The 24,353-nt window shown below is 42.1% G+C and overlaps 1 protein-coding gene across 3 annotated transcripts; it reads left to right on the top strand.

Moving 5' to 3' along the window:
* Window positions 1–1,227: 1,227 nt before the first annotated feature.
* On the top strand, window positions 1,228–19,688 carry LOC139376397 (CTD small phosphatase-like protein 2-A). 3 transcript variants are annotated; one of them, XM_071118946.1, is made up of 13 exons: window positions 1,228–1,411; window positions 8,291–8,511; window positions 9,898–10,030; window positions 11,793–11,939; window positions 12,309–12,551; window positions 12,831–12,924; window positions 13,254–13,365; window positions 13,831–13,917; window positions 15,201–15,263; window positions 15,972–16,051; window positions 16,306–16,432; window positions 17,089–17,184; window positions 17,932–19,688. In XM_071118946.1, the coding sequence occupies exons 2-13, from the start codon at window positions 8,311–8,313 to the stop codon at window positions 17,995–17,997; spliced, it is 1,449 nt and encodes a 482-aa protein (XP_070975047.1). In that variant the 5' UTR covers window positions 1,228–1,411; window positions 8,291–8,310; the 3' UTR covers window positions 17,998–19,688. The 3 variants fall into 3 exon arrangements, with proteins under 3 accessions (XP_070975047.1, XP_070975057.1, XP_070975068.1); XM_071118956.1 differs by having other exon boundaries at window positions 1,244–1,411; window positions 8,310–8,511; XM_071118967.1 differs by having other exon boundaries at window positions 1,269–1,411; window positions 12,849–12,924.
* Window positions 19,689–24,353: the final 4,665 nt, after the last annotated feature.

Below are 24,353 nucleotides of genomic sequence, written 5' to 3'. Positions count from 1 at the left end.
TTGTTGGCCATTAGCTAAGCAGATATTTTTCAACGAGTTCAAAGCACATGAATGTATCCAATTGGTTAAATTCCCACCTCCTACGACTTGGTTATGAAAGAAGCATATGGCTGCGTTTACACAGTCAGCCCAAGTCTGATATTTTTCCTCTAATTGGTCTTTTGACCAATCACATGAGATATTTCAAATTGAGATATTTTTCAGAGCTGATTTGATTATTCAAAATACCAATTAGTGAAAGAAAAAAAAAAACATTTGAATTGTGGCTACCTGTGTAGATGCAGCTTATATGATTCAGGAAGAATGTGATCAATCTTTGCTTTCCAAAACCTTTTTTGAAAACTGCTGGACTGTTTTGGAGACACCTTTCATACCAGTATAATGCTGGCTACCTTATGTGCACTTGCATAGGTAAAATGTATGAATTATCCAGGGGTTTCTGATGAGGTAGGTTTCTAATTACAGTGGGTGCACTCGTTTTACTCCAGTGCAGCCACATGTGCTCCGTATTGAAACAGATGTGAGAAAAAATGACGTGTCTTACTGCATTCCTATGATGTTATTCAGTGATTGCTTTCAGCTGTTTTTTCAGTGGTGGTGGTACACTGTAAATTCATTGTAATGTAATGGACTTGGCAGAAGATATCTACCCTGCCATTATGCTTGTTTACACTGAACTGCACTGTGGTACTACACTCATGGTTACCTTAAGACACCATTTGAGCTGGCGCGAGATATGGGTCGGAAAACATACTTCAATGTAGGGATGGGTTATGCCACTGTACTCAATGTTACCTTCATCCACACTGCTCCGTTGAGAAGATTTGAAATACTGCTAGTTTTTCCAGAAAATTGCCATTTTCTTCCTCATGCTAGCTAGCAGCAGCCATTATGGAATAGTGTGACACATTGAACAACAAAGGAGCTGATTGGCTGACACTCCCATTCCAAAGTGGCTACTGGGAAAATAACTATTTCAATCTTCTCGAGGTATCGGTGTGGATAAAGGTAAAATGTGAAGTACAGTGTCATATCCCATCCCTGCATTGAGGCATGTTTTCTGATATCTCAGCCCTGGCTCAGTGGTGACTTGACTATAACGTTCTGACCCCAGTGCAGTTTTGTGAGGGTAATTGTAGGGTCGGTGTCTTCTGGCAATATAATTCACATTCCTAGACATCACACTAGTAGCGCTATTTATATATATATATATATATATTTCAGTGTAGTTCAATCGAATGCGTCCACTGTTTATGATGAGGCGAGAAATGGCGTCCACAGAGCCCGTCAGTGGTATGTGGTCCTAAACACAACGGACAGCCACACGGCTCTCTCGGTGGCCGCATAGTTGCGGGCTACCAGTGGACAGGGCGAGCGGCCGACTTTAGTTACGAGTTTCTTGGACCATTTGGTAAGTAAACGTTAATTGGTTATGGTTTGTGTCAATATGTTTTTGATTTTAAAACGACTGCCGTATCACCAGTTAGCTGTGAGCTAGCTAGCTAATGTTAGCTAGATGGCCAACTTGGTTTAGCTAATGTTAGTTATTAGTCAGCTAACTGGTTATCAAAGGAACTAACTATCTAGCGATATTGTTTTTTTGCAATAATAGTTTAGCCATTTTGTTTTTTAAATTTAATAGGTTAACGGTCTTTCCTCCCCCCCCATGTTCCTTGTTTTTTAGTGGAAATCGGTAAATCAACATGGCTAGCTAGCTGGCTAACTTTAGCTAACTAGCTCTGTAACGTAACGTTGTTAATAACAGCTATTCTCTGCTACTTTTGTTATTATCTTAGTACATAGTTAGCCAATAGTTCTTATTTCTATCTAGTAATGTCGTGAACAACTAACTAGATCGTTTATAACGAACGTAATTAAATCATTAGTTAGCTAGCTAGCTGTTACATAACACAACTAGCTAGCTAATACAAGGTTCATGCTTCTGTGTTGTTTACTGTCTTGTACTTACTTAGTAGCAAATGTTAGATTAAACAAATATATTTGGCTAGTTAACGTCAAATGTGTTTTTATTTCTGTCGTGTGTCAGGGAATGAATTATCTTTTGTATTCTTACTAAGTTAGGTAGCTAGTGAGGCCTCTTATAATAGCAGCTAGGTAGAGAAACACAGCCCACTTTTCCCAGTTGCTACTGTTCATAAAATGGATCAAAACTCCATAGGCACTGTAGTATATTAGATCCCACTATAGTTTTTTTGTGTACACGATGAGTAGTTATCTATAATCTATTAACGAGCTGAATTTTAAAATCTGATCATAATAGCAATTCATATTTTTCAGTGTCCACATTATGTAAAGGGGTGTCAAACTGATCCCACAGGTTGCCCTGGACAACCAGGTGAGGGAAGTACCTGGCTATGTAGTAACCTTATTTCATCAATCAATTACGAGAGAGGAGCGGCACTCGGTTGAATGAGTTTCACATGTAACATAATGGAAGTAGTTCTACACATCGGTTTTTACTAGTTACCACAGCCACAAACTCAATTGGTTATAACTGGAAAAAATATTTATGAAAATAAACATTTGCTTTTGTCTTAATTTAAGGTTAGGCATAAAGTTGAGATAAAAAACAGTTTTTTAAACCTTAACCCGAAATTGGTTTAAGAGAAGTTCTAGAAGTAGGCGTCGAGTCAAAGCAGATAATGCCTTCACACAGAGGGCAACAGCCGCCAGTGATGTAGCCCAAGGGGCCAACAGGTGGCGATATTGAGTCGTATCATCTTACCGTCTATGAAGCTGGCACATTCAATAAATTCGTATCCCTCATGGACCGGTTCATACCAAAAACTAGAGGTCGACTGATTTATGATTTTTCAATACCGATTATTGGAGGACCAAAAAAAGCTGATACCGATTAATTGGACAATTTTTTTATATTTGTAATAATGACAATTACAACAATACTGAATGAACACTTATTTGAACTTAATATAATATATAAATCAAATATATTTAGTCTCAAATAAATAATGAAACATGTTCAATTTGGTTTAAATAATGCTAAAACAGTGTTGGAGAAGAAAGTAAAAGTGCAATATGTGCCATGTAAAAAAGCTAATGTTTAAGTTCCTTGCTCAGAACATGAGAACATATGAAAGCTGGTGGTTCCTTTTAACATGAGTATTCAATATTCCCAGTTAATAAGTTTTAAGTTGTAGTTATTATAGGAATTATGGGACTATTTCTCTATACAATTTGTATTTCATAGACCTTTGACTATTGGTTGTTCTTATAGGCGCTATAGTATTGCCAGCCTAATCTCGGGAGTTGATAGGTTTGAAGTCATAAACAGCGCTGTGCTTCAAGCATTGCTAAGAGCTGCTGGCAAACGGAGGAAAGTGCTGTTTGAATGAATGCTTACGAGCCTGCTGCTGCCTACCACCACCACTCAGTCAGACTGCTCTATCAAATCATAGACTTAATTATAATATAATAAACACACAGAAATACGAGCCTTTGGTCATTAATATGGTCAAATCCAGAAACGATCATTTTGAAAACAAAACGTTTATTCTTTCAGTGAAATAACAGAACCGTTTCGTATTTTATCTAATAGATGGCAACCCCAAGTCTAAATATTGCTGTTACATTACACAACCTTCATTGTTATGTCATAATTATCAATGTTATGTCATATTTATGTAAAATTCTGGCAAACTAATTACGATCTTTGTTAGGAAGAAATGGTCTTCACACCGTTTGCAACGAGCCAGAGGACCCAAACTTCTGCATATACCCTGACTCTTCTTACACTGAACGCAAGAGAAGTGACAACACAATTTCAGGCAATGCATTGATTACATCTAACGCAGGACAAGTTAGTTAAACTAGTAATATCATCAACCATGTGTAGTTAACTAGTGATTATGTTAAAATTGATTGTTTTTTATAAGTTCAGTTTAATAGCTAGCTAGCAACTTACCATGGCTCCTTTTGACAGGTGATCAGCCTGCCACGCAGTCTCCTTGCGGATTGCAATATAATCGGCATCCAAAAATGCAGATTACCGATAATTATGAGAACTTGAAATCGGCCCTAATTAATTGTCCGTTCCGATTAATCGGTCGACCACTACCAAAAACATTCTCCATCAGGCTGCATAGTCTTCGATTTCCTCCTCAACTTGACCTTTTATTTAACTAGGCAAGTCAGTTATTAAGAACAAAATCGTATTTACAATGAAGACCTAGCAGAAGGCCTCCTGCCGGGGACGGCGGCAGGGATGACATTTTCTATATGAATAAACAGGACAAAACACGCAGAACGACGAGAGACCAAAGACAGCACAAAACATGGTACAAACATTAATGGCGATAAGGTGGGGAAAATGTTTACGTTCCTTATGAAACACCATTTTCCACCACCATGCAAGTGGCTAAATGCTAATCTCGGATGTTGTTTATTGCTTTCAGCCAATCAGGTTGAAACAAGCACCTCTCTACTCATTTGTAGATATAATACTTTTTGGGATATAAATGTCAAGTATTGTTAGGGCTATAGATTTAAAAATAAAAATAAATATTATGAAAAAAATAAATTGTGGCTGTGAAGCTCGGAGCTACATTGCACCTCACTGGTTTCCTGTGAAATATCACATTTACATAAATATTCAGACCCTTTACTCTGTACTTTGTTGATGCGCCTTTGGCAGCAATTACAGCATCAAGTCTTCTTGGATATGACCCTACAAGCTTGGCACACCAGTATTTGGGGAGTGTCTCCCAGGTCTCTCCAGCGACGTTTTGACCGGGTTCTAGTCCGGGCTCTGGGTGGGCCACTCAAGAACATTCAGAGACTTGTCACGAAGCCTCTCCTGCTTTGTCTTGGCTGAGTGCTTAGGGTCGTTGTCCTGTTGTAAGGTGAACCTTCACCCTAGTCTGAGGTCCTGAGGGCAGGTTTTCATGAAGGATCTCTCTGTACTTTGCTCCGTTCATCTTTCCCTCTATCCTTGCTTGTCTCCCAGTCGCTGCCTCAACCACAAACCTGTCTCGGAGCTCTACAGATAATTCTTTCAACCCCTTGGCTTGGTTTTTGCTCTGACATGCACTGTTAACTGTGGGACCTTATATAGACAGGTGTGTGCCTTTCCAAATCAAGTTGTAGAAACATCTCAAGGATGATCAATGGAAACAGGAGGCACCTGAGCTCAATTTCAAGTCTCATAGCAAAGGGTCTGATTATTTATGTAAATAAGGTATTCTGTTTTTTAAAATTATTTTTTATACATTTGCAAGAGTTTCTAAAAAACAGTTTTCGCTTCATCAATATGTGGCATTGTGTGTTTAGATTGCTGAGGAATTGTTTTGATTTAATTCACTTTAGAATACGGCTGTAACGTGACAAAGTGGAATAAGTCAAGGGGTCTGAATATTTTCCCAAGGCACTGTAGCTACATAGCACCTCACTGGTTTCCTGTACTGTGGCTCTGAGATATGTACCGCATGATCAAAAGTATGTGGACACCTCCTCATTCCAAAATCATGGGCATTAATGTGGAGTTGGATATGACCCTACAAGCTTGGCACTCTTTGCTGCTATTTGTTTTTAATTTTTTTAAATTTTACCTTTATTTTAACTAGGCAAGTCAGTTAAGAACAAATTCTTATTTTCAATTACGACCTAGGAACAGTGGGTTAACTGTCTGTTCAGGGGCAGAACGACAGATTTGTACCTTGTCAGCTCGGGGGTTTGAACTTGCAACCTTCCGGTTACTAGTCCAACGCTCTAACCACTAGGCTACCCTGCCATAACAACCTCCACTCTTCTGGGAAGGCTTTCCGCTAGATGTTTGAACATTGCTGCGGGGACTTGCTCCCTTTCAGCCACAAGCATTAGTGAGGTCTGGCACTGGTGTTGGGCTATTAAGGGCTGGCTCACAGTCGGCGTTCTAATTCATCCCAAAGGTGTTCGATGGGGTTGAGGTCAGGGCTCTGTGCAGGCCAGTCAAGTTCTTCCACACCGATCTCGACAAACCATTTCTGGTTTTGGCCCTTCCCAAAACTGTTGCCACAAGTTGGAAGCACAGAACTGACTAGAATGTCATTGTATGCATTCAGGCATCCCCTGGCATCTGTCAAGCCCAGATTTGTCCGTTGTACTGGCAGATACTGAAATGTGATTCATCACTCCAGAGAACGTGTTTGCACTGCTCCAGAGTCCAATGGTGGCGAGCTTTACCCCACTCCAGCCGACGGGTGTAATTGCGCATGGTGCTCTTAGGCTTGTGTGCGGCTGCTCGGCCACGGAAACCCATTTCATGAAGCTTCCGACGGACAGTTACTGTGCTGACGTTGCTTCCAGAGGCGGTTTGGAACTCGGTTGTGGAGTCTTACCGCTTTGCGGCTGAGCCATTGTTGCTCTTAGACATTTCCAATAACAGCCCTTACAGTTGACCGGGGGCAGCTCTAGCAGGGCAGAAATTTGACAAACTGACTGGTTAAAAAGGTGTCATACGATGGCGGTCACTGAGCTCGTCAGTGATGACAGTTCTACTGCCAATGTTTGTCTATGGAGATTGCATGGCTGTGTGCTCGATTTTATACACTTGTGGCTGAAATAGCCGAATCCACTAATTTGAAGGGGTGTCCACATACTTTTGTGTGTGTGTATATATACATACATACAGTTGAAGTCAGAAGTTTACATACACCTTAGCCAAATACATTTAAACTCAGTTTTTCACAATTCCTGACATTTAATCCTAGTAAAAATTCCCTGTCTTAGGTCAGTTAGGATCACCACTTTATTTTAAGAATGTTAAATGTCAGAATAATAGTAGAGAGTGATTTATTTAAGCTTGTGTTTCTTTCATCACATTCCCAGTGGGTCAGAAGTTTACATGCACTCAATTAGTAGTTGGTAGCATTGCCTTTAAATTGTTTAACTTGGGTCAAATGTTTTGGGTAGCCATCCACAAGCTTCCCACAATAAGTTGGGTGAATTTTGGCCCATTCCTCCTGACAGAGCTGGTGTAACTGAGTCAGGTTTGTAGGCCTCCTTGCTCGCAAAAGCTTTTTCAGTTCTGCCCACAAATTTTCTATAGGATTGAGGTCAGGGCTTTGTGATGGCCACTCCAATACCTTGACTTTGTTGTTCTTAAGCCATTTTACCACAACTTTGGAAGTATGCTTGGGGTCATTGTCCATTTGGAAGACCCATTTGCGACCAAGCTTTACCTTCCTGACTGATGTCTTGAGATGTTCCTTCAATATATCCACATAATTTTCCTCCCTCATGATGAAATCTATTTTGTGAAGTGCACCAGTCCCTCCTGCAGCAAAGCACCCACACAACATGATGCTGCCACCCCCGTGCTTCACGGTTGGGATGTTGTTCTTCGGCTTGCAAGTCTCCCCCTTTTTCCTACAAACATAACGATGTTCATTTTGGCCAAACAGTTCTATTTTTGTTTCATCAGACCAGAGGACATTTCTCCAAAAAGCACAATCTTTGTCCTCATGTGCAGTTGCAAACCGTAGTCTGGCTTTTTTATGGTGGTTTTGGAGTAGTGGCTTCTTCCTTGCTGAGCAGCCTTTCAGGTTATGTCGATATAGGACCCGGTTTACTGTGGATATAGATACTTTTGTACCTGTTTCCTCCAGCATCTTCACAAGGTCCTTTGCTGTTGTCCATGGTGTTTATACTTGCATACTATTGTTTGTACAGATGAACGTTGTACCTTCAGGCGTTTGGAAATTGCTCCCAAGGATGAACCAACTTGTTGAGGTCTACAATTTTCTTTCTGAGGTCTAGGCTGATTTCTTTTGATTTTCCCATGATGTCAAGCAAAGAGGCACTGAGTTTGAAGGTAGTCCTTGAAATACATCCACAGGTACACCTCCAATTGACTCATATGATGTCAATTAGCCTATCAGAAGCTTCTAAAGCCATGACATCATTTTGTGGAATTTTCCAAGCTGTTTAAAGGCACAGTCAACTTAGTGTATGTAAACTTCTGACCCACTGGAATTGTGATACGGTGAAATAATCTGTCTGTAAACAATTGTTGGGAAAAATGACTTGTGTCATGCACGGAGTAGATGTCCTAACTGACTTGACAAAACTATAGATTGTTAACAATCAATTTGTGAAGTGGTTGAAAAACGACTTTTAATGACTCCAACCAAAGTGTATGTCAACGTCTGACTTCAACTGTGTGTGTATATATTAATGTAGCTACATGGCATCTCACTGGTTTCCTGTGCTCTCTCTTTGTGTTGTACCTGTAATATATATATTGCCCTGCCTGCCTGCCATGCTGCCACACCAGTCTTCCATGTAACGTGTAGGATGATGAGGCTGAGAGTACGGAAGGCTTCTCAGCAGCCCAAACCCAGCCCCGGCCGTCCAGCCTCAGAACCCCGCCCAGCTCAGGCCAAGAGAAAACACTGCGAGGTGGCGCCCCCGCCCAGGAGAGGCCTCAGGATGCAGAAGAATGAGGCTGGCCTGTTCTCTACCATCAAGAAGTTCATCAGGGGAAATGCTGTCAAGGTGGGTGAGCCATCTTCATATAACCCACCCCCACCCCTCTGCAAACATCAGTGTTTGGGGCGAAGGGGAAGGGAGTGATTAAAAAAAAATAATTGTTATCTTCATTTAACTAGGTAAGTCAGTTAAGAACAAATTCTTATTTTCAATGACGGCCTAGGAACAGTGGGTTAACTGCCTGTTCAGGGGCAGAAGGACAGATTTTTACCCTGTCAGCTTGGGGGATTCGATCTTGCAACCTTTCGGTTACAAGTCCAACACTCTGACCACTAGGCTACCTGCCGCCCCTCCACTCTGACCACTAGGCTACCTGCCGCCCCTCCACTCTAACCACTAGGCTACCCTGCCGCCCCTCCACTCTAACCACTAGACTACCCTGCCGCCCCTCCACTCTAACCACTAGGCTACCCTGCCGCCCCTCCACTCTAACCACTAGGCTACCCTGCCGCCCCTCCACTCTAACCACTAGACTACCCTGCCGCCCCTCCACTCTAACCACTAGACTACCTGCCGCCCCTCCACTCTAACCACTAGACTACCTGCCGCCCCTCCACTCTAACCACTAGGCTACCTGCCGCCCCTCCACTCTAACCACTAGACTACCTGCCGCCCCTCCACTCTAACCACTAGACTACCTGCCGCCCCTCCACTCTAACCACTAGACTACCCTGCCGCCCCTCCACTCTAACCACTAGACTACCTGCCGCCCCTCCACTCTAACCACTTGGATGTTTTATGACTATTTCTTGCTAATTGAAAAGATGGGTTTTCCATGCTAGCAGTCGTACCACACACACACACACCAGTCAAATCAAATAGCAACACAACTTGGTGACCCGTAACAAGATGATAAATCTCAACCATTTACAGCTGACGTTTTGTCAATGCATTTAGTCTTTATTTTACTGTTAAATGAACCCAGCATCGTTATGTGATGTTTAATACGTGTATGGGCTTAAAGCAGGGGTGTTAAACTCATTCCATGGAGAGCCTAGTGTCTGCAGGTTTTAGGTTTTTCCTTTCAATAAAGATTGAAAGGGTTAGGGTCTCTTCTTCTCTCCCAGGTAGAGCAGGACATCCCAGCTCATCCCTCCCTCTCTTCTTCTCTCCCAGGTAGAGCAGGACATCCCAGCTCATCCCTCCCTCTCTTCTTCTCTCCCAGGTAGAGCAGGACATCCCAGCTCATCCCTCCCTCTCTTCTTCTCTCCCAGGTAGAGCAGGACATCCCAGCTCATCCCTCCCTCTCTTCTTCTCTCCCAGGTAGAGCAGGACATCTCATCCCTCCCTCTCTTCTTCTCTCCCAGGTAGAGCAGGACATCCCAGCTCATCCCTCCCTCTCTTCTCTCTAGAGCAGGACATCTCATCCCTCCCTCTCTTCTTCTCTCCCAGGTAGAGCAGGACATCCCAGCTAAGAGGAGTCGTATTGATTGTAAAGTGGAAAACAGCAACCTGATCACGTCTTCTCCTCACCCACCAACCAAAGCCATCGGCAGGGGCTGCAGGAGAGGTGCTAACAAACCTGGTGAGTTGGAGAGTCCAGACATTTTTATTTATTTATTTCACCTTTATTTAACCAGGTAGGCAAGTTGAGAACAAGTTCTCATTTACAATTGCGACCTGGCCAAGATAAAGCAAAGCAGTTCGACACATACAACAACACAGAGTTACACATGGAGTAAATCAAACATACAGTCAATAATACAGTAGAAACAAGTCTATATACGATGTGAGCAAATGAGGTGAGAAGGGAGGTAAAGGCAAAAAAAGGCCAAGGTGGCGAAGTAAATACAATATAGCAAGTAAAACACTGGAATGGTAGATTTGCAGTGGAAGAATGTGCAAAGTAGAAATAAAAATAATGGGGTGCAAAGGAGCAAAATAAATAAATAAATTAAATACAGTTGGGAAAGAGGTAGTTGTTTGGGCTAAATTATAGATGGGGTATGTACAGGTGCAGTAATCTGTGAGCTGCTCTGACAGCTGGTGCTTAAAGCTAGTGAGGGAGATAAGTGTTTCCCGTTTCAGAGATTTTTGTAGTTCGTTCCAGTCATTGGCAGCAGAGAACTGGAAGGAGAGGCGGCCAAAGAAATAATTGGTTTTGGGGGTGACCAGTGAGATATACCTGCTGGAGCGAGTGCTACAGGTGGGAGATGCTATGGTGACCGGCGAGCTGAGATAAGGGGGGACTTTACCTAGCAGGGTCTTGTAGATGACATGGAGCCAGTGGGTTTGGCAACGAGTATGAAGCGAGGGCCAGCCAACGAGAGCGTACAGGTCGCAATGGTATGGGGCTTTGGTGACAAAACGGATGGCACTGTGATAGACTGCATCCAATTTGTTGAGTAGGGTATTGGAGTCTATTTTGTAAATGACATTGCCGAAGTCGAGGATCCGTAGGATGGTCAGTTTTACAAGGGTATGTTTGGCAGCATGAGTGAAGGATGCTTTGTTGCGAAATAGGAAGCCAATTCTAGATTTAACTTTGGATTGGAGATGCTTGATATGGGTCTGGAAGGAGAGTTTACAGTCTAACCAGACACCTAGGTATTTGTAGTTGTCCACGTATTCTAAGTCAGAGCCGTCCAGAGTAGTGATGTTGGACAGGCGGGCAGGTGCAGGTAGCGATCGGTTGAAGAGCATGCATTTAGTTTTACTTGTATTTAAGAGCAATTGGAGGCCACGGAAGGAGAGTTGTATGGCATTGAAGCTTGCCTGGAGGGTTGTTAACACAGTGTCCAAAGAAGGGCCAGAAGTATACAGAATGGTGTCGTCTGCGTAGAGGTGGATCAGAGACTCACCAGCAGCAAGAGCGACCTCATTGATGTATACAGAGAAGAGAGTCGGTCCAAGAATTGAACCCTGTGGCACCCCCAGAGACTGCCAGAGATCCGGACAGCAGACCCTCCGATTTGACACACTGAACTCTTATCAGAGAAGTAGTTGGTGAACCAGGCGAGGCAATCATTTGAGAAACCAAGGCCACATGACACGGGGTAATCTGTCATCTACATTATTATAATAATAATATGAGTGTGGAGAAATAGGGGGCATCATTTATAGTTCTGCTTGATGACATCACACTGTAGCCACACCCTCTTTGTGCACATCTGTTTCATTGGTTGGCAGCAAGTCAATTATGAATATTTGTGTTTTCAGAATGTCTTAATTGACCGTAGATGTCGCTGTAGTGCTCATTTTATTTAATTTAAATTTAATTGTTTTATCATGTCTTAAGTAGTGTCAGTTCAAATAACAGTTTGAAATAAGTTCCTACTTTCTCTCAGAACCGATGACGTTGAACAGTAAGCCCCTGAAGCCCAACGGTAAACTGGAGGTCCCCGTGGAGGAGGCGAGCAGTCCACCTCGCACCACTCTCCTGGGGACCATCTTCTCTCCCGTCTTCAACTTCTTCTCTCCTGCTACCAAGACAGGTAACACAATCTCTCTAAAGTGTTTTATCATTTTAGTAAAATAAAAATAAATCGTTTTTTTAAACTATCCTAAAGAAAATTGGTTATTTAACCTTGTGCTCCGTGGTTGAATCTAAAATGTATTGTCCTTGATTTGCCACGACCGCTTCTCGCCTCCCTATCAAGAAGTCAGAGAGGAGCGAGGAGAGCATTGGACAGAAGATCCGAGGAGAAGATCTTGTCCAATGGGCTCTTCTCTTCCCTCTGTCATTTTGAGAAGGAGAGGAGAGGACGCCACGAATGGAGGACAAAAAAAACATCGGAGACTCAACACGTGGCAAAAATGTGAGATTCGCTCAATTTCTTTCCTGTGTTCCCTTCTGTGTCCAGCCACTCCTGAGTCTGGCTCCCCCGGGCAGGGGGGGTCGGAGGCTGAGGAGATGCCGAAGCAGCTGGAAAAGGAGACGGTGGTGGAGGAGATGCCCACCAGTACCCCTGCATCTACAGGGGGCGTCGTCCTGTCCTCTGTTGCCCCAGCTCCATCAGTACCGCCACCACAACAGGCTCCTCTGGCTACCCCAGAACCATCTGTCGAAGGAGGGGAGATGGCTACAGATATGCCCCCTCTAACAGGTAACCATGACGTTGGTGGCTCCTAGGTTATGCTATGGGTCAATTTAGAACTTGCGAGTGAGACTTGTAGATTGTGTGATTTAAAAAAAAAAAAACGTGATATGGACTATTGTGGAATTGTTTTACTTGTTGTGCTTTATATCAATGATGAATCCGCTGTGGGGGAGTAAATGTGATTAAATAAAAGGTGATTTTCTGTATTTATTTTTTAATTTTTTAATAATAATAAAAAAAAGATTAGATCCTAAATGTTTGAATATGCCGTTGTTCCTGAATTAGCTCCGGGCTGCATTCCAGTCCGCTGTTACCCCCACGTCTCTCCCACGGCCCCTGCAGAGGGCACCTACGAGGAAGACTGGGAAGTCTTTGATCCGTGAGTACTGCTTAGTTTATTTTTTTTAATCAAATTCACCAACCAATCACAGTTTGTGCCTCTCTCTTTAAATAATAGGTAGTAGAAAGAGCTCTGCAATTTGGGGATTTGAACGTAAAAATAAATAAAAAAAGGAACATTTTTATTCCATTTTAAACAGACAAACCCCACCTGTTTTATCACACCATCTAACCTACAAGCATTTCGCTACACTCGCATTAACATCTGCTAACCATGTGTATGTGACAAATAAAATTGAGTTACTTAGTAATAGTGAGCAAGGACCAACGACTTGGATCAACTAATATCTGTGCCTCCTCTGTTTTCAGGTACTTCTTCATCAAGCACGTGCCTCCGTTGACAGAGGAGCAGATAGCCAGGAAACCAGCACTGCCCCTTAAAACACGCAGCACACCAGAGTTCTCCCTAGTTCTAGATCTGGTGAGATGACAGTCCTATATGTTTTCCCTGGTTCTTGTGAGATTACAGTCCCATATGTTCTTGTGAGATTACAGTCCCATATGTTCTTGTGAGATTACAGTCCCATATGTTCTTGTGAGATTACAGTCCCATATGTTCTTGTGAGATTACAGTCCCATATGTTCTTGTGAGATTACAGTCCCATATGTTCTTGTGAGATTACAGTCCCATATGTTCCTGAACAATCGAGTGCCATCAACAGATTTCTTTTATAATTTTGGGGGGGTTATACCTGTAGTCGTCCTGAATGTCCCAAGATGCATTTTGAGTCTTCGATATCTACAGAATGTTCTAAAATGTGTTTAATTTATTTTGTTCAAAACGCTCTCGTTCAGATCGACGTACAAATCAGAAACATTCAACTAAAGTAGGTTAAAAAACAACAACAACAACCACTAAACCAGAAGGTGTTTGTGTATTGATCAGGACGAGACGTTGGTGCACTGTAGTCTGAATGAGTTGGACGACGCAGACCTGACCTTCCCTGTCCTGTTCCAAGACGTCATCTACCAGGTGGGTACAACAGGCTGTGACGGCACAGAAACACACAGGTTTTTATTTTTTATTTTGTTAGGTTCTGACAGAGTAAAACTCACCGGGGACAACTAGTGAAGCTCAAACACCCACTGGGTCACACATCGCTGCACACGACAAAGACATGTTTACCCTAGCCCATATATTTACACCTTCCTCCTGTGCTGAGTCTCATCGTTACACATCTGGACAGCCAATAGATCTTCGTTGCTAGGCAGAATTTAACGACGCCTGTTCTTTCTCGCTTTATCTGACCAGACCTCGGCCCAAATTCCTCACTCCTCCTCCAACTCCTCCCCCAACTCCTCCCCCAACTCACGGCTGTCTTGTTGACTTGAACCAGACTGTGGCCCTTTCTCTCAAACACGTTCTGACAGAATGGGAACTTTTTTAAAATGTTATTTCTCTCTTTCCCTCGGTGACGTGAATAAGGCTATTTGAAGTTCAGAAGTCCGTAATGGTCAAGGTGATTGAGAAAGGGCTCTTTCTCAATACGTCGTTCCTTGATTCCTTGTGTCCTCACTTTCTTCTCAAACCTTATTGGAAGAGAATATCCAATGCTCTTGCATGTACGATATTTAGAGTGGACATGAGGACCCAAGAAAAATACATTTAGAAAAACGCCTCTCTTTTCAGTGAGTATGTTTACATGCACAGGAAATAATTCGATATTAAACTGTTTATGACAGTAGGCAGATGATGCAATAGTCATGTAAACACCTTACTTTGTTTATCTTAATCGGCGTAAAGTCAAAATCAAAGTAAGCATACGAGGATTTATTTTTATTTTTTAAATGCATTTTTTCCGGAGCAATCTTTTATTAATAATTAGGACAGTCGGCGTTCCAGCGGTGTATTTGATCTGTACGTGTGCTAGCACCAGCCGAGAGCCTCGCTCTGTAGCGCGAGGTGAAGTGGGTTCGGAATCAACTGAATGAAATACGTCTTGGAAGTCGTTTTCACATAACTTCATATGTCCGATACTCAGAATCAAATATGCTGCTTCCCAAAAAAATAACATGGTTGCTGTGATAAAATAAAATGTTCTAACTTACAATTCATCAAGAGTCCCATCAGGTAGCCCTGATTTTCAGATGTGTTCATTTTAACAGGATTATTAGGGAAATAATTTGTTTAAATCGAACTGTTATATTAATCTGACTATCCACAATATATGCATTATTGTGTGCGTGTGTAATCGTAGTCCGTGAAGAGGAGTTGGATATATTTCCATTTCGTGTTATTTTCCCTCTTCTCTGCAGGTGTACGTGCGGTTGAGGCCATTTTTCAGAGAGTTCCTGGAGCGCATGTCTCAAATTTACGAGGTGAGTGTCTTTAAAAAAATAAATGTGAGTCATTTAGCAGACTCTCTGATCCAGAGACACTACAGTAGTGAGTCATTTAACAGACTCTCTGATCCAGAGTCACTGCAGTAGTGAGTCATTTAATAGACTCTCTGATCCAGAGACACTGCAGTAGTGAGTCATTTAACAGACTCTCTGATCCAGAGACACTGCAGTAGTGAGTCATTTAATAGACTCTCTGATCCAGTAGTGAGTCATTTAATAGACTCTCTGATCCAGAGTCACTACAGTAGTGAGTCATTTAATAGACTCTGATCCAGAGTCACTGCAGTAGTGAGTCATTTAATAGACTCTCTGATCCAGAGTCACTGCAGTAGTGAGTCATTTAATAGACTCTCTGATCCAGAGTCACTACAGTAGTGAGTCATTTAATAGACTCTAATCTAGAGTCACTACAGTAGTGAGTCATTCAACAGACTCTCTGATCAGACTCTCTGATCCAGAGACACTGCAGTAGTGAGTGTATACATTTTCATACTGGTCCCCCGTGGGGAATCGAACCCACAACCCTGGTGTTACAAGCACCATCCTCTACCAACTGAGCTAAACGGGACCACTGATCTCTGTAGACTTCACCGGGACAAAGAATCGGGAAATGCCATTTTAGATCATAAAAGTGTTATGCTGTTTGTTTTGTTTCATTTTTTTCCCCCTTCTATTCGTTCACAGATCATTCTGTTCACTGCCTCTAAGAAGGTGTATGCAGACAAGCTGCTCAACATCCTGGACCCCAAGAAACAGTTGGTCAGGTCAGTGAAGGAACAACCTTATCGCTTATTGAATGATTACGACCGACCAAGTTTCACCGTGGATTACGTCCCAAACGGAACCCTACGTAGCGCACAACTGTTTTTTTTTTTTTAGATCAGAGCCCTAACGGAGGGAATAAGGTGCCATTTTGGGAACACGGTGGTAGAGAAAGGTTGAGCTAATTTCCAATTAACCGGCTACACTAGACTTTTAATCGTTGTTGTTTTTTTGTTTTCTTCTACCTCTCCTACAGACATCGGTTGTTCCGTGAGCACTGTGTATGTGTTCAAGGAAACTACATCAAGGACTTAAACATTCTGGGAAGAGATCTTTCTAAGACTGTAATAATAGACAATTCACCTCAAGCCTTCGCCTATCAGGTACGCCGGTCATACCTTTCACAGTACAGCTACTACATATAGCCCACAGGAATCGCACACACACTATGTGTCTGTATATATTCTTAACTACTGTTATGTGTGTGTCTGTATATATATATATATATATGTGTGTCTGTATATATTCTTAACTACTGTTATGTGTGTGTCTGTATATATATACAGTGGGGCAAAAAGTATTTAGTCAGCCACCAATTGTGCAAGTTCTCCCACTTAAAAAGATGAGAGAGGCCTGTAATTTTCATCATAGGTACACTTCAACTATGACAGACAAAATTAGAAAAACACATTGTAGGATTTTTAATGAATTTATTTGCAAATTATGGTGGAAAATAAGTATTAGGTACACTTTTTTGCCCCACTGTATGTGTGTGTGTATGTATGTATATGTGTGTGTGTATATATATATATATATATATATATATATATATATATATATATGTATATGTGTGTGTGTGTGTGTATATATGTGTGTGTGTGTGTGTGTGTGTGTTTGTGTGTGTATATATATATATGTTTATATATGTATGTTTATATACACAGTAAGTTGTTGGATAAAAGTGTCTGCAAAGTCTCTCATAATTACATTTTAGTGTGATATCGCAATTCAAAAACCTCCTTTTTGTTCTCAATCACAGCTTTCCAATGGGATTCCCATCGAGAGCTGGTTCATGGACAGGAATGATACCGAGCTCCTCAAGCTGGTTCCTTTCTTAGAGAAGCTGGTGGAGGTGGTATGTAGTCATTCTGAAACAAATGTGTTCAAACTCAACCTCCTACCTTATATATTCACTCAAACATTTTCCCTGTCTTTCTGTAGAGCCTGTAGAATGGGTCTCTGTAATGGGTCTCTGTAATGGGTCTCTGTAATGGGTCTCTGTAATGAGTCTCTGTAGGGCCTGTAGAATGGGTCTCTGCAATGGGTCTCTGTAATGGGTCTCTGTAGGGCCTGTAGAATGGGTCTCTGTAATGAGTCTCTGTAGGGCCTGTAGAATGGGTCTCTGCAATGGGTCTCTGTAATGGGTCTCTGTAGGGCCTGTAGAATGGGTCTCTGCAATGGGTCTCTGTGGGTCTCTGTAGGGCCTGTAGAATGGGTCTCTGTAGGGCATGTAGAATGGGTCTCTGTAATGGGTCTCTGTAGGGCCTGTAGAATGAGTCTCTGTAATGGGTCTCTGTAGGGCCTGTAGAATGGGTCTCTGCAATGGGTCTCTGTAGGGCCTGTGGAATGGGTCTCTGCAATGGGTCTCTGTAGGGCCTGTAGAATGGGTCTCTGTAATGGGTCTCTGTAGGGCCTGTAGAATGAGTCTCTGTAATGGGTCTCGGTAGGGCCTGTAGAATGGGTCTCTGTAGGGCCTGTAAAAGTGTTTATCGTTATAGAGACAGACCTGTCTTCTGCTTTTTCAAAAAAAAAAAAAAATTTTGTCTTCAAGTCACCTCAGTCATTTTGTCTTTATTTACTGTTCTCTCTCTCTCCTCCACAGAATGAGGACGTAAGGCCTTACGTCAGACAGCAATTTCGTCTTCATGACCTACTTCCTCCCGACTGATCCGTGATTGGCCGACCCAGCAGGCTAACCCATAGAAGTAGAATGTGTACATTATTCATTCTGATTCTACGGGCTAAACCTCCCAGCACACGGAGAGGGGATGCCTTCCGTTCAACATGGTTGGAGATGACGAGAATCAACTTCCAACTGACTCTGAGGATGTCGTCCAAGTGGAGATCTGTCTACAGCATTGCCCGTTACCAACGAGAATCTGTTCAACAAAATAACAGTTTACAGAGGGAAATTTGTATTTAAACAACTACAAAACAAATATTTTGAAGCTATGTATATGTTTTGTATACTCAAACTAAACTGTTATATTCCAACTAAACTGTACACCCCCCCCCCCCCAAGAGTATAGCAGTCCCCTTGTATTACGAAAGGCATCTGTCTGGACAGACCTCAAGTCTATGCTCAAAAGCAGGGTTGTGTTCATTAGGGTGCGAACGTTACAAAACATTTTAGCAACGGCGAACGAAAAATGTGCTTTTCTCATTGGACAACTCCAGGTAGAACATCCTCCATTTCAGGAACGTTTTCTTGGGTTTTGGTGCCTAAATGAACACGATCCTGGCGACTTTCTGTGAGATGTTTTCTCGTCCGCAGCTTCAGTTTTGGACTGACGGAACTGAATGACGGTATTTGACTGCTCAAGACTCATTTTAACAGGAACGGGCAGTCAAACCTGTATAATATACAAACGTAATTACATGTATATATGACATGTATATATCTTTTTTTTTCTTCTTCATGGTTTTTAAAAACGTTTTTTTTTTTTTGTGCTTCCGATTTTATTTTAGCTGACTGTGTTCTTTTACTATTTTAGTAAAAAAAAAAAAAATGTTTTTACCTTTTTAAAAAATATATTTTTTGTTGTTGTTTGTTTTGAAGTTGATGCTACACAGCTGCTGTTGTCTTCCTGCAATTTATGCATCCCAAATGGCACCTTATTCCCTACTGTATATAGTGCCCTTCTTTTGAGCAGAGCCCTATGGGCACTGGTCAAAAGTAGTGCACTATATAGGGAATAAGGTTCTATAGGGCCCTGGTCTAAAGTAGTGCACTATATATAGGGTTCTATAGGGCCCTGGTCTAAAGTAGTGCACTATATATAGGGTTCTATAGGGCCCTGGTCTAAAGTAGTGCACTATATATAGGGTTCTATAGGGCTCTGGTCTAAAGTAGTGCACTATATATAGGGTTCTATAGGGCTCTGGTCTAAAGTAGTGCACTATATAGGGAATAGGGAGCATTCTTTATTTTCTAGTCTGCTTTTTAGTCCCATTAACTACTGTTATGTGGTCTCTGTAACAGGTTTTTAAAAATATCTTTGGGAGGAAATGTTTATGAAATCATGATGGGTTTTTTAAGGTTATGTAAATGTATTATAGTGTTTTAACTTGAAGACCCTTCAACAAGCTGGCCTGGATATTAATTTAGATCATGTATATTTGAGATTTCACCCCTGAAAGATGTTGAAACGACCCTTAGCTGCTCTGTGTCTGGGTGGTGATGGGAAGGAAGGAAGGAAGGAAGGCTTCAGAGCTCTCCTGCCCTATGTAAAATCTTGTCAATCTTTGTACACAAGTTATCACCTCTAAATTGTGAATGCCCGTACAATTTTAAAATTGTAGCACCAGCAAAATGGCCAACATTTTGTTTTATCTTTTTAAATCTTGTTTTCAATGCTGTTCATAGTCTTGTCTGTGAAATATCTTTTATGTAGGAGTCACACATTTTTAAAGAAAATAAATAAGAAAAGACTCCGTTGTTGTCATTGACCGTCTTGGACGGCCACTCCTGTTGTACTCCGTGTTACTTCATGGTTTCCTTCATCATAAATACATTTTTATACAAATAATAAAAATGTGTGATTTGGGATTTTTACTGAACTGCGTAAGTTGAGATACATTAATGCGTGTGTAATGTATGGTAGGCATGACACTATACATTTATTTATTTATTTATCAAAATGCTCTTAGCCAGAGTCACTTTAGTCACACACACACACCATTTCAATTAAATGAATTTGGCATGTCATCCGGTAATGTGTATCCTGCTTTTCGAAACGCTGAACTGAACCCACAAACTACAACGTATGCTATCTTACACCTACAGTGGGGCAAAAAAAAGTATTTAGTCAGCTGCCAATTACAGCTATATTCAATGGTAAAAATAAATTGTACACTTTGAATGTGTTTTTGACACCTTTTGACCATAAAAGGAATGATAAACTACACGAACCAAATAATATAAATGCTACATGCAATAATTTCGAAGATTTTAACCGAGTTACAGTTTATGTGAGGAAACCAGTCCATTTGAATACATTCATTAGGCCCGAATCTATTCATTTCACATGACTGGGAATACAGATATGGATCTTGTTGGTCACAGATGCCATTCATAAAAAGGTAGGGCCTTCAATCAGAAAGCCAGTCAGTATCTGTTGTGACCACCATTTGCCTCATGCAGCGTGGCATCTCCTTCACATCGTGTTGATCAGGCTGTTGATTGTGGAATGTTGCTGAATATTGGTAGGAACTGGAACACGCCGTCGATCCAGAGCATCCCAAACATGCTCAAACGGGTGACATTTCTGTTGAGTGCAGGCCATGGAAGAACTGGGACATTTTCAGCTTCCAGGAACTATGTCCAGATCCTTGCAACTTGGGGCCGAACATTATCATACTGAAACACTATGGCGGCGGATGAATCGAACAACAATGGGCCTCAGGATCTCGTCACGGTATCTGTCCTCATTCAAATTGCCATTGATAAAATGCAATTGTGTTTGTCATCTGCCCAGTATTTGTATTGCTGTTATTATTTCACTGTTCCATAAGATGTTTTTGAATCTGTTTTTTTTAAGTCTAATTGTATTACTTGATGTGGAATAGAGTTCCATGTAGTCATGGCTCTATGTAGTACTGTGAGCTTCCCAAAGTCTATTCTGTATTTGGGGACTGTGACGAGACCTCTGGTGGCATGTCTTGTGGGGTATGCAGGGGTGTCTGAGCTGTGCGCCAGTAGTTTAAACAGACCTCTGGTGGCATATCTTGTGGGGTATGCACGGGTGTCTGAGCTGTGTGCCAGTAGTTTAAACAGACCTCTGGTGGCATGTCTTGGGGGGTATGCATGGGTGTCTTAGCTGTGTGTTAGTAGTTTAAACAGACCTCTGGTGGCATGTCTTGGGGGGTATGCAGGGGTGTCTGATCTGTGTGCCAGCAGTTCAAACAGACAGTTTGGTACATTCAACATGTCAATACCTCTCACAAATACAAGTAGTGATCAAGTCAATCTCTCCTCCATTTTCAGCCAGGACAGATTGACATGCATATTATTAATGTTAGCTATTTGTGTACATCCAAGGGCCAGCCGTGATGGCCTGTTCTGAGCCAATTGCAATTTTCCTAAGTCTCCCTTTGTGGCACCACACGACTGCACAGTAGTCCAGGTGTGACAAAACTTGGACCTGTAGGACCTGCCCTGTTGAGAAGGCAGAACAACACCTTATTATAGACAGACTTCTCCCCATCTTAGCTACTGTGGTATCAATAGGTTTTGACCATGACAGTTTACAATCCAGGGTTACTCCGAGATGTTTAGTCACCTCAACTTGCTCAATTTTCACAATATTCATTACTAGATTTAGTTGAGGTTTAGTGAAATATGTGTCCCAAATGCAATGCTTTTAGTTAGACAATAATGTTTTCACCTCTTCCAAACTTACCTTTCGGAATTCAAAATTACAATGTTTGTCTTTCATAATTTGGTCAAATATACTTGGATGTGTAGTGTCAGCGTTTGTTGTTTGCATGTTATGCCTACTTGTATTGCTAATCTTACCAATGAAAAAAATAATTAAAGAAGTTGGCCATATCAATGGGTTTTGTGATGACTGAGCCATCTGATTCAATGAATGATGGAGCTGAGTTTGCCTTTTTGCCCAAAAATTTCATTTATCGTACTCCAAAGCTTTTAACTATCATTCTTTATGTCATTTATCTTGGTTTCATGGTGTCGTTTTTTCTTTTTAAAATTCAGTTTAGTCACATGATCTCTCAATTGGCCAATCGGTTGTGCAGCCAGACCTGTTTTGCCATTTATTTTGCCTCATCCCTCTCAACCATATCATTTTTCAATTTCACATCAATCCATGGGGATTTAACAGTGCCTACACTCATTTTTCTTAATGGGAGCATGCTTATTAGTAACTGGAATAAGCTATTTCATAAATGTGTCATGTGCAGCATCTGGTTGTTCCTCCATTGCACACCACAGACCAGCAAATATGATTTACATCAACAACATAGGAATCACTACAAAACGTATTGAATGACCTCTTATACACTATATTAGGCCCAGCCTGACCTCTTATACACTATATTAGGCCCAGCCTGACCTCTTATACACTATATTAGGCCCAGCCTGACCTCTTATACACTATATTAGGCCCAGCCTGACCTCTTATACACTATATTAGGCCCAGCCTGAACTCTTATACACTATATTAGGCCCAGCCTGACCTCTTACACACTGTATTAGGCCCAGCCTGACCTCTTATACACTATATTAGGCCCAGCCTGACCTCTTATACACTATATTAGGCCCAGCCTGACCTCTTATACACTATATTAGGCCCAGCCTGACCTCTTACACACTGTATTAGGCCCAGCCTGACCTCTTATACACTGTATTAGGCCCAGCCTGACCTCTTACTCTTATTAGGCCCAGCCTGACCTCTTACTCTTATTAGGCCCAGCCTGACCTCTTATACACTGTATTAGGCCCAGCCTGACCTCTTATACACTATATTAGGCCCAGTCTGACCTCTTATACACTATATTAGGCCCAGCCTGACCTCTTATACACTATATTAGGCCCAGCCTGACCTCTTATACACTATATTAGGCCCAGCCTGACCTCTTACACACTGTATTAGGCCCAGCCTGACCTCTTATAGACTATATTAGGCCCAGCCTGACCTCGTATACACTATATTAGGCCCAGCCTGACCTCATACACTATATTAGGCCCAGCCTGACCTCTTACACACTATATTAGGCCCAGCCTGACCTCTTACACACTGTATTAGGCCCAGCCTGAGCTCTTATACACTATATTAGGCCCAGCCCTGCCTCTTATACACTATATTAGGCCCAGCCTGACCTCTTATACACTATATTAGGCCCAGCCTGACCTCTTATACACTATATTAGGCCCAGCCTGACCTCATACACTATATTAGGCCCAGTCTGACCTCTTATACACTATATTAGGCCCAGCCTGACCTCTTATACACTATATTAGGCCCAGCCTGACCTCTTACACACTATATTAGGCCCAGCCTGACCTCTTACTCTTATTAGGCCCAGCCTGACCTCTTACTCTTATTAGGCCCAGCCTGACCTCTTATACACTGTATTAGGCCCAGCCTGACCTCTTATACACTATATTAGGCCCAGCCTGACCTCTTATACACTATATTAGGCCCAGCCTGACCTCTTACACACTATATTAGGCCCAGCCTGACCTCTTATACACTATATTAGGCCCAGCCTGACCTCTTACACACTGTATTAGGCCCAGCCTGAGCTCTTATACACTATATTAGGCCCAGCCCTGCCTCTTATACACTATATTAGGCCCAGCCTGACCTCTTATACACTATATTAGGCCCAGCCTGACCTCTTATACACTATATTAGGCCCAGCCTGACCTCATACACTATATTAGGCCCAGCCTGACCTCTTATACACTATATTAGGCCCAGCCTGACCTCTTATACACTATATTAGGCCCAGCCTGACCTCTTACACACTATATTAGGCCCAGCCTGACCTCTTACACACTGTATTAGGCCCAGCCTGACCTCTTACACACTGTATTAGGCCCAGCCTGAGCTCTTATACACTATATTAGGCCCAGCCCTGCCTCTTATACACTATATTAGGCCCAGCCTGACCTCTTATACACTATATTAGGCCCAGCCTGACCTCTTATACACTATATTAGGCCCAGCCTGACCTCATACACTATATTAGGCCCAGCCTGACCTCTTATACACTATATTAGGCCCAGCCTGACCTCTTATACACTATATTAGGCCCAGCCTGACCTCTTACTCTTATTAGGCCCAGCCTGACCTCTTACACACTGTCTTAGGCCCAGCCTGAGCTCTTATACACTATATTAGGCCCAGCCCTGCCTCTTATACACTATATTAGGCCCAGCCTGACCTCTTATACACTATATTAGGCCCAGACTGACCTCTTATACACTATATTAGGCCCAGCCTGACCTCATACACTATATTAGGCCCAGCCTGACCTCATACACTATATTAGGCCCAG

This window comes from Oncorhynchus clarkii, chromosome 2 (assembly GCF_045791955.1).
Source record: "Oncorhynchus clarkii lewisi isolate Uvic-CL-2024 chromosome 2, UVic_Ocla_1.0, whole genome shotgun sequence".
NCBI classification, from domain to species: domain Eukaryota; kingdom Metazoa; phylum Chordata; class Actinopteri; order Salmoniformes; family Salmonidae; genus Oncorhynchus; species Oncorhynchus clarkii.
This window is presented reverse-complemented; position numbering and strand designations above follow the sequence as displayed.

Excerpts from the sequence above, each read along its gene's own strand:
- LOC139376397 (XM_071118946.1), top strand. The coding sequence starts at position 8,311 with ATGATGAGGCTGAGAGTACGGAAGGCTTCTCAGCAGCCCAAACCCAGC. Across the intron at positions 12,552-12,830 it reads AGATATGCCCCCTCTAACAG|CTCCGGGCTGCATTCCAGTC; the intron begins GTAACCATGACG and ends TTCCTGAATTAG. Across the intron at positions 13,366-13,830 it reads TCTCCCTAGTTCTAGATCTG|GACGAGACGTTGGTGCACTG; the intron begins GTGAGATGACAG and ends TGTATTGATCAG.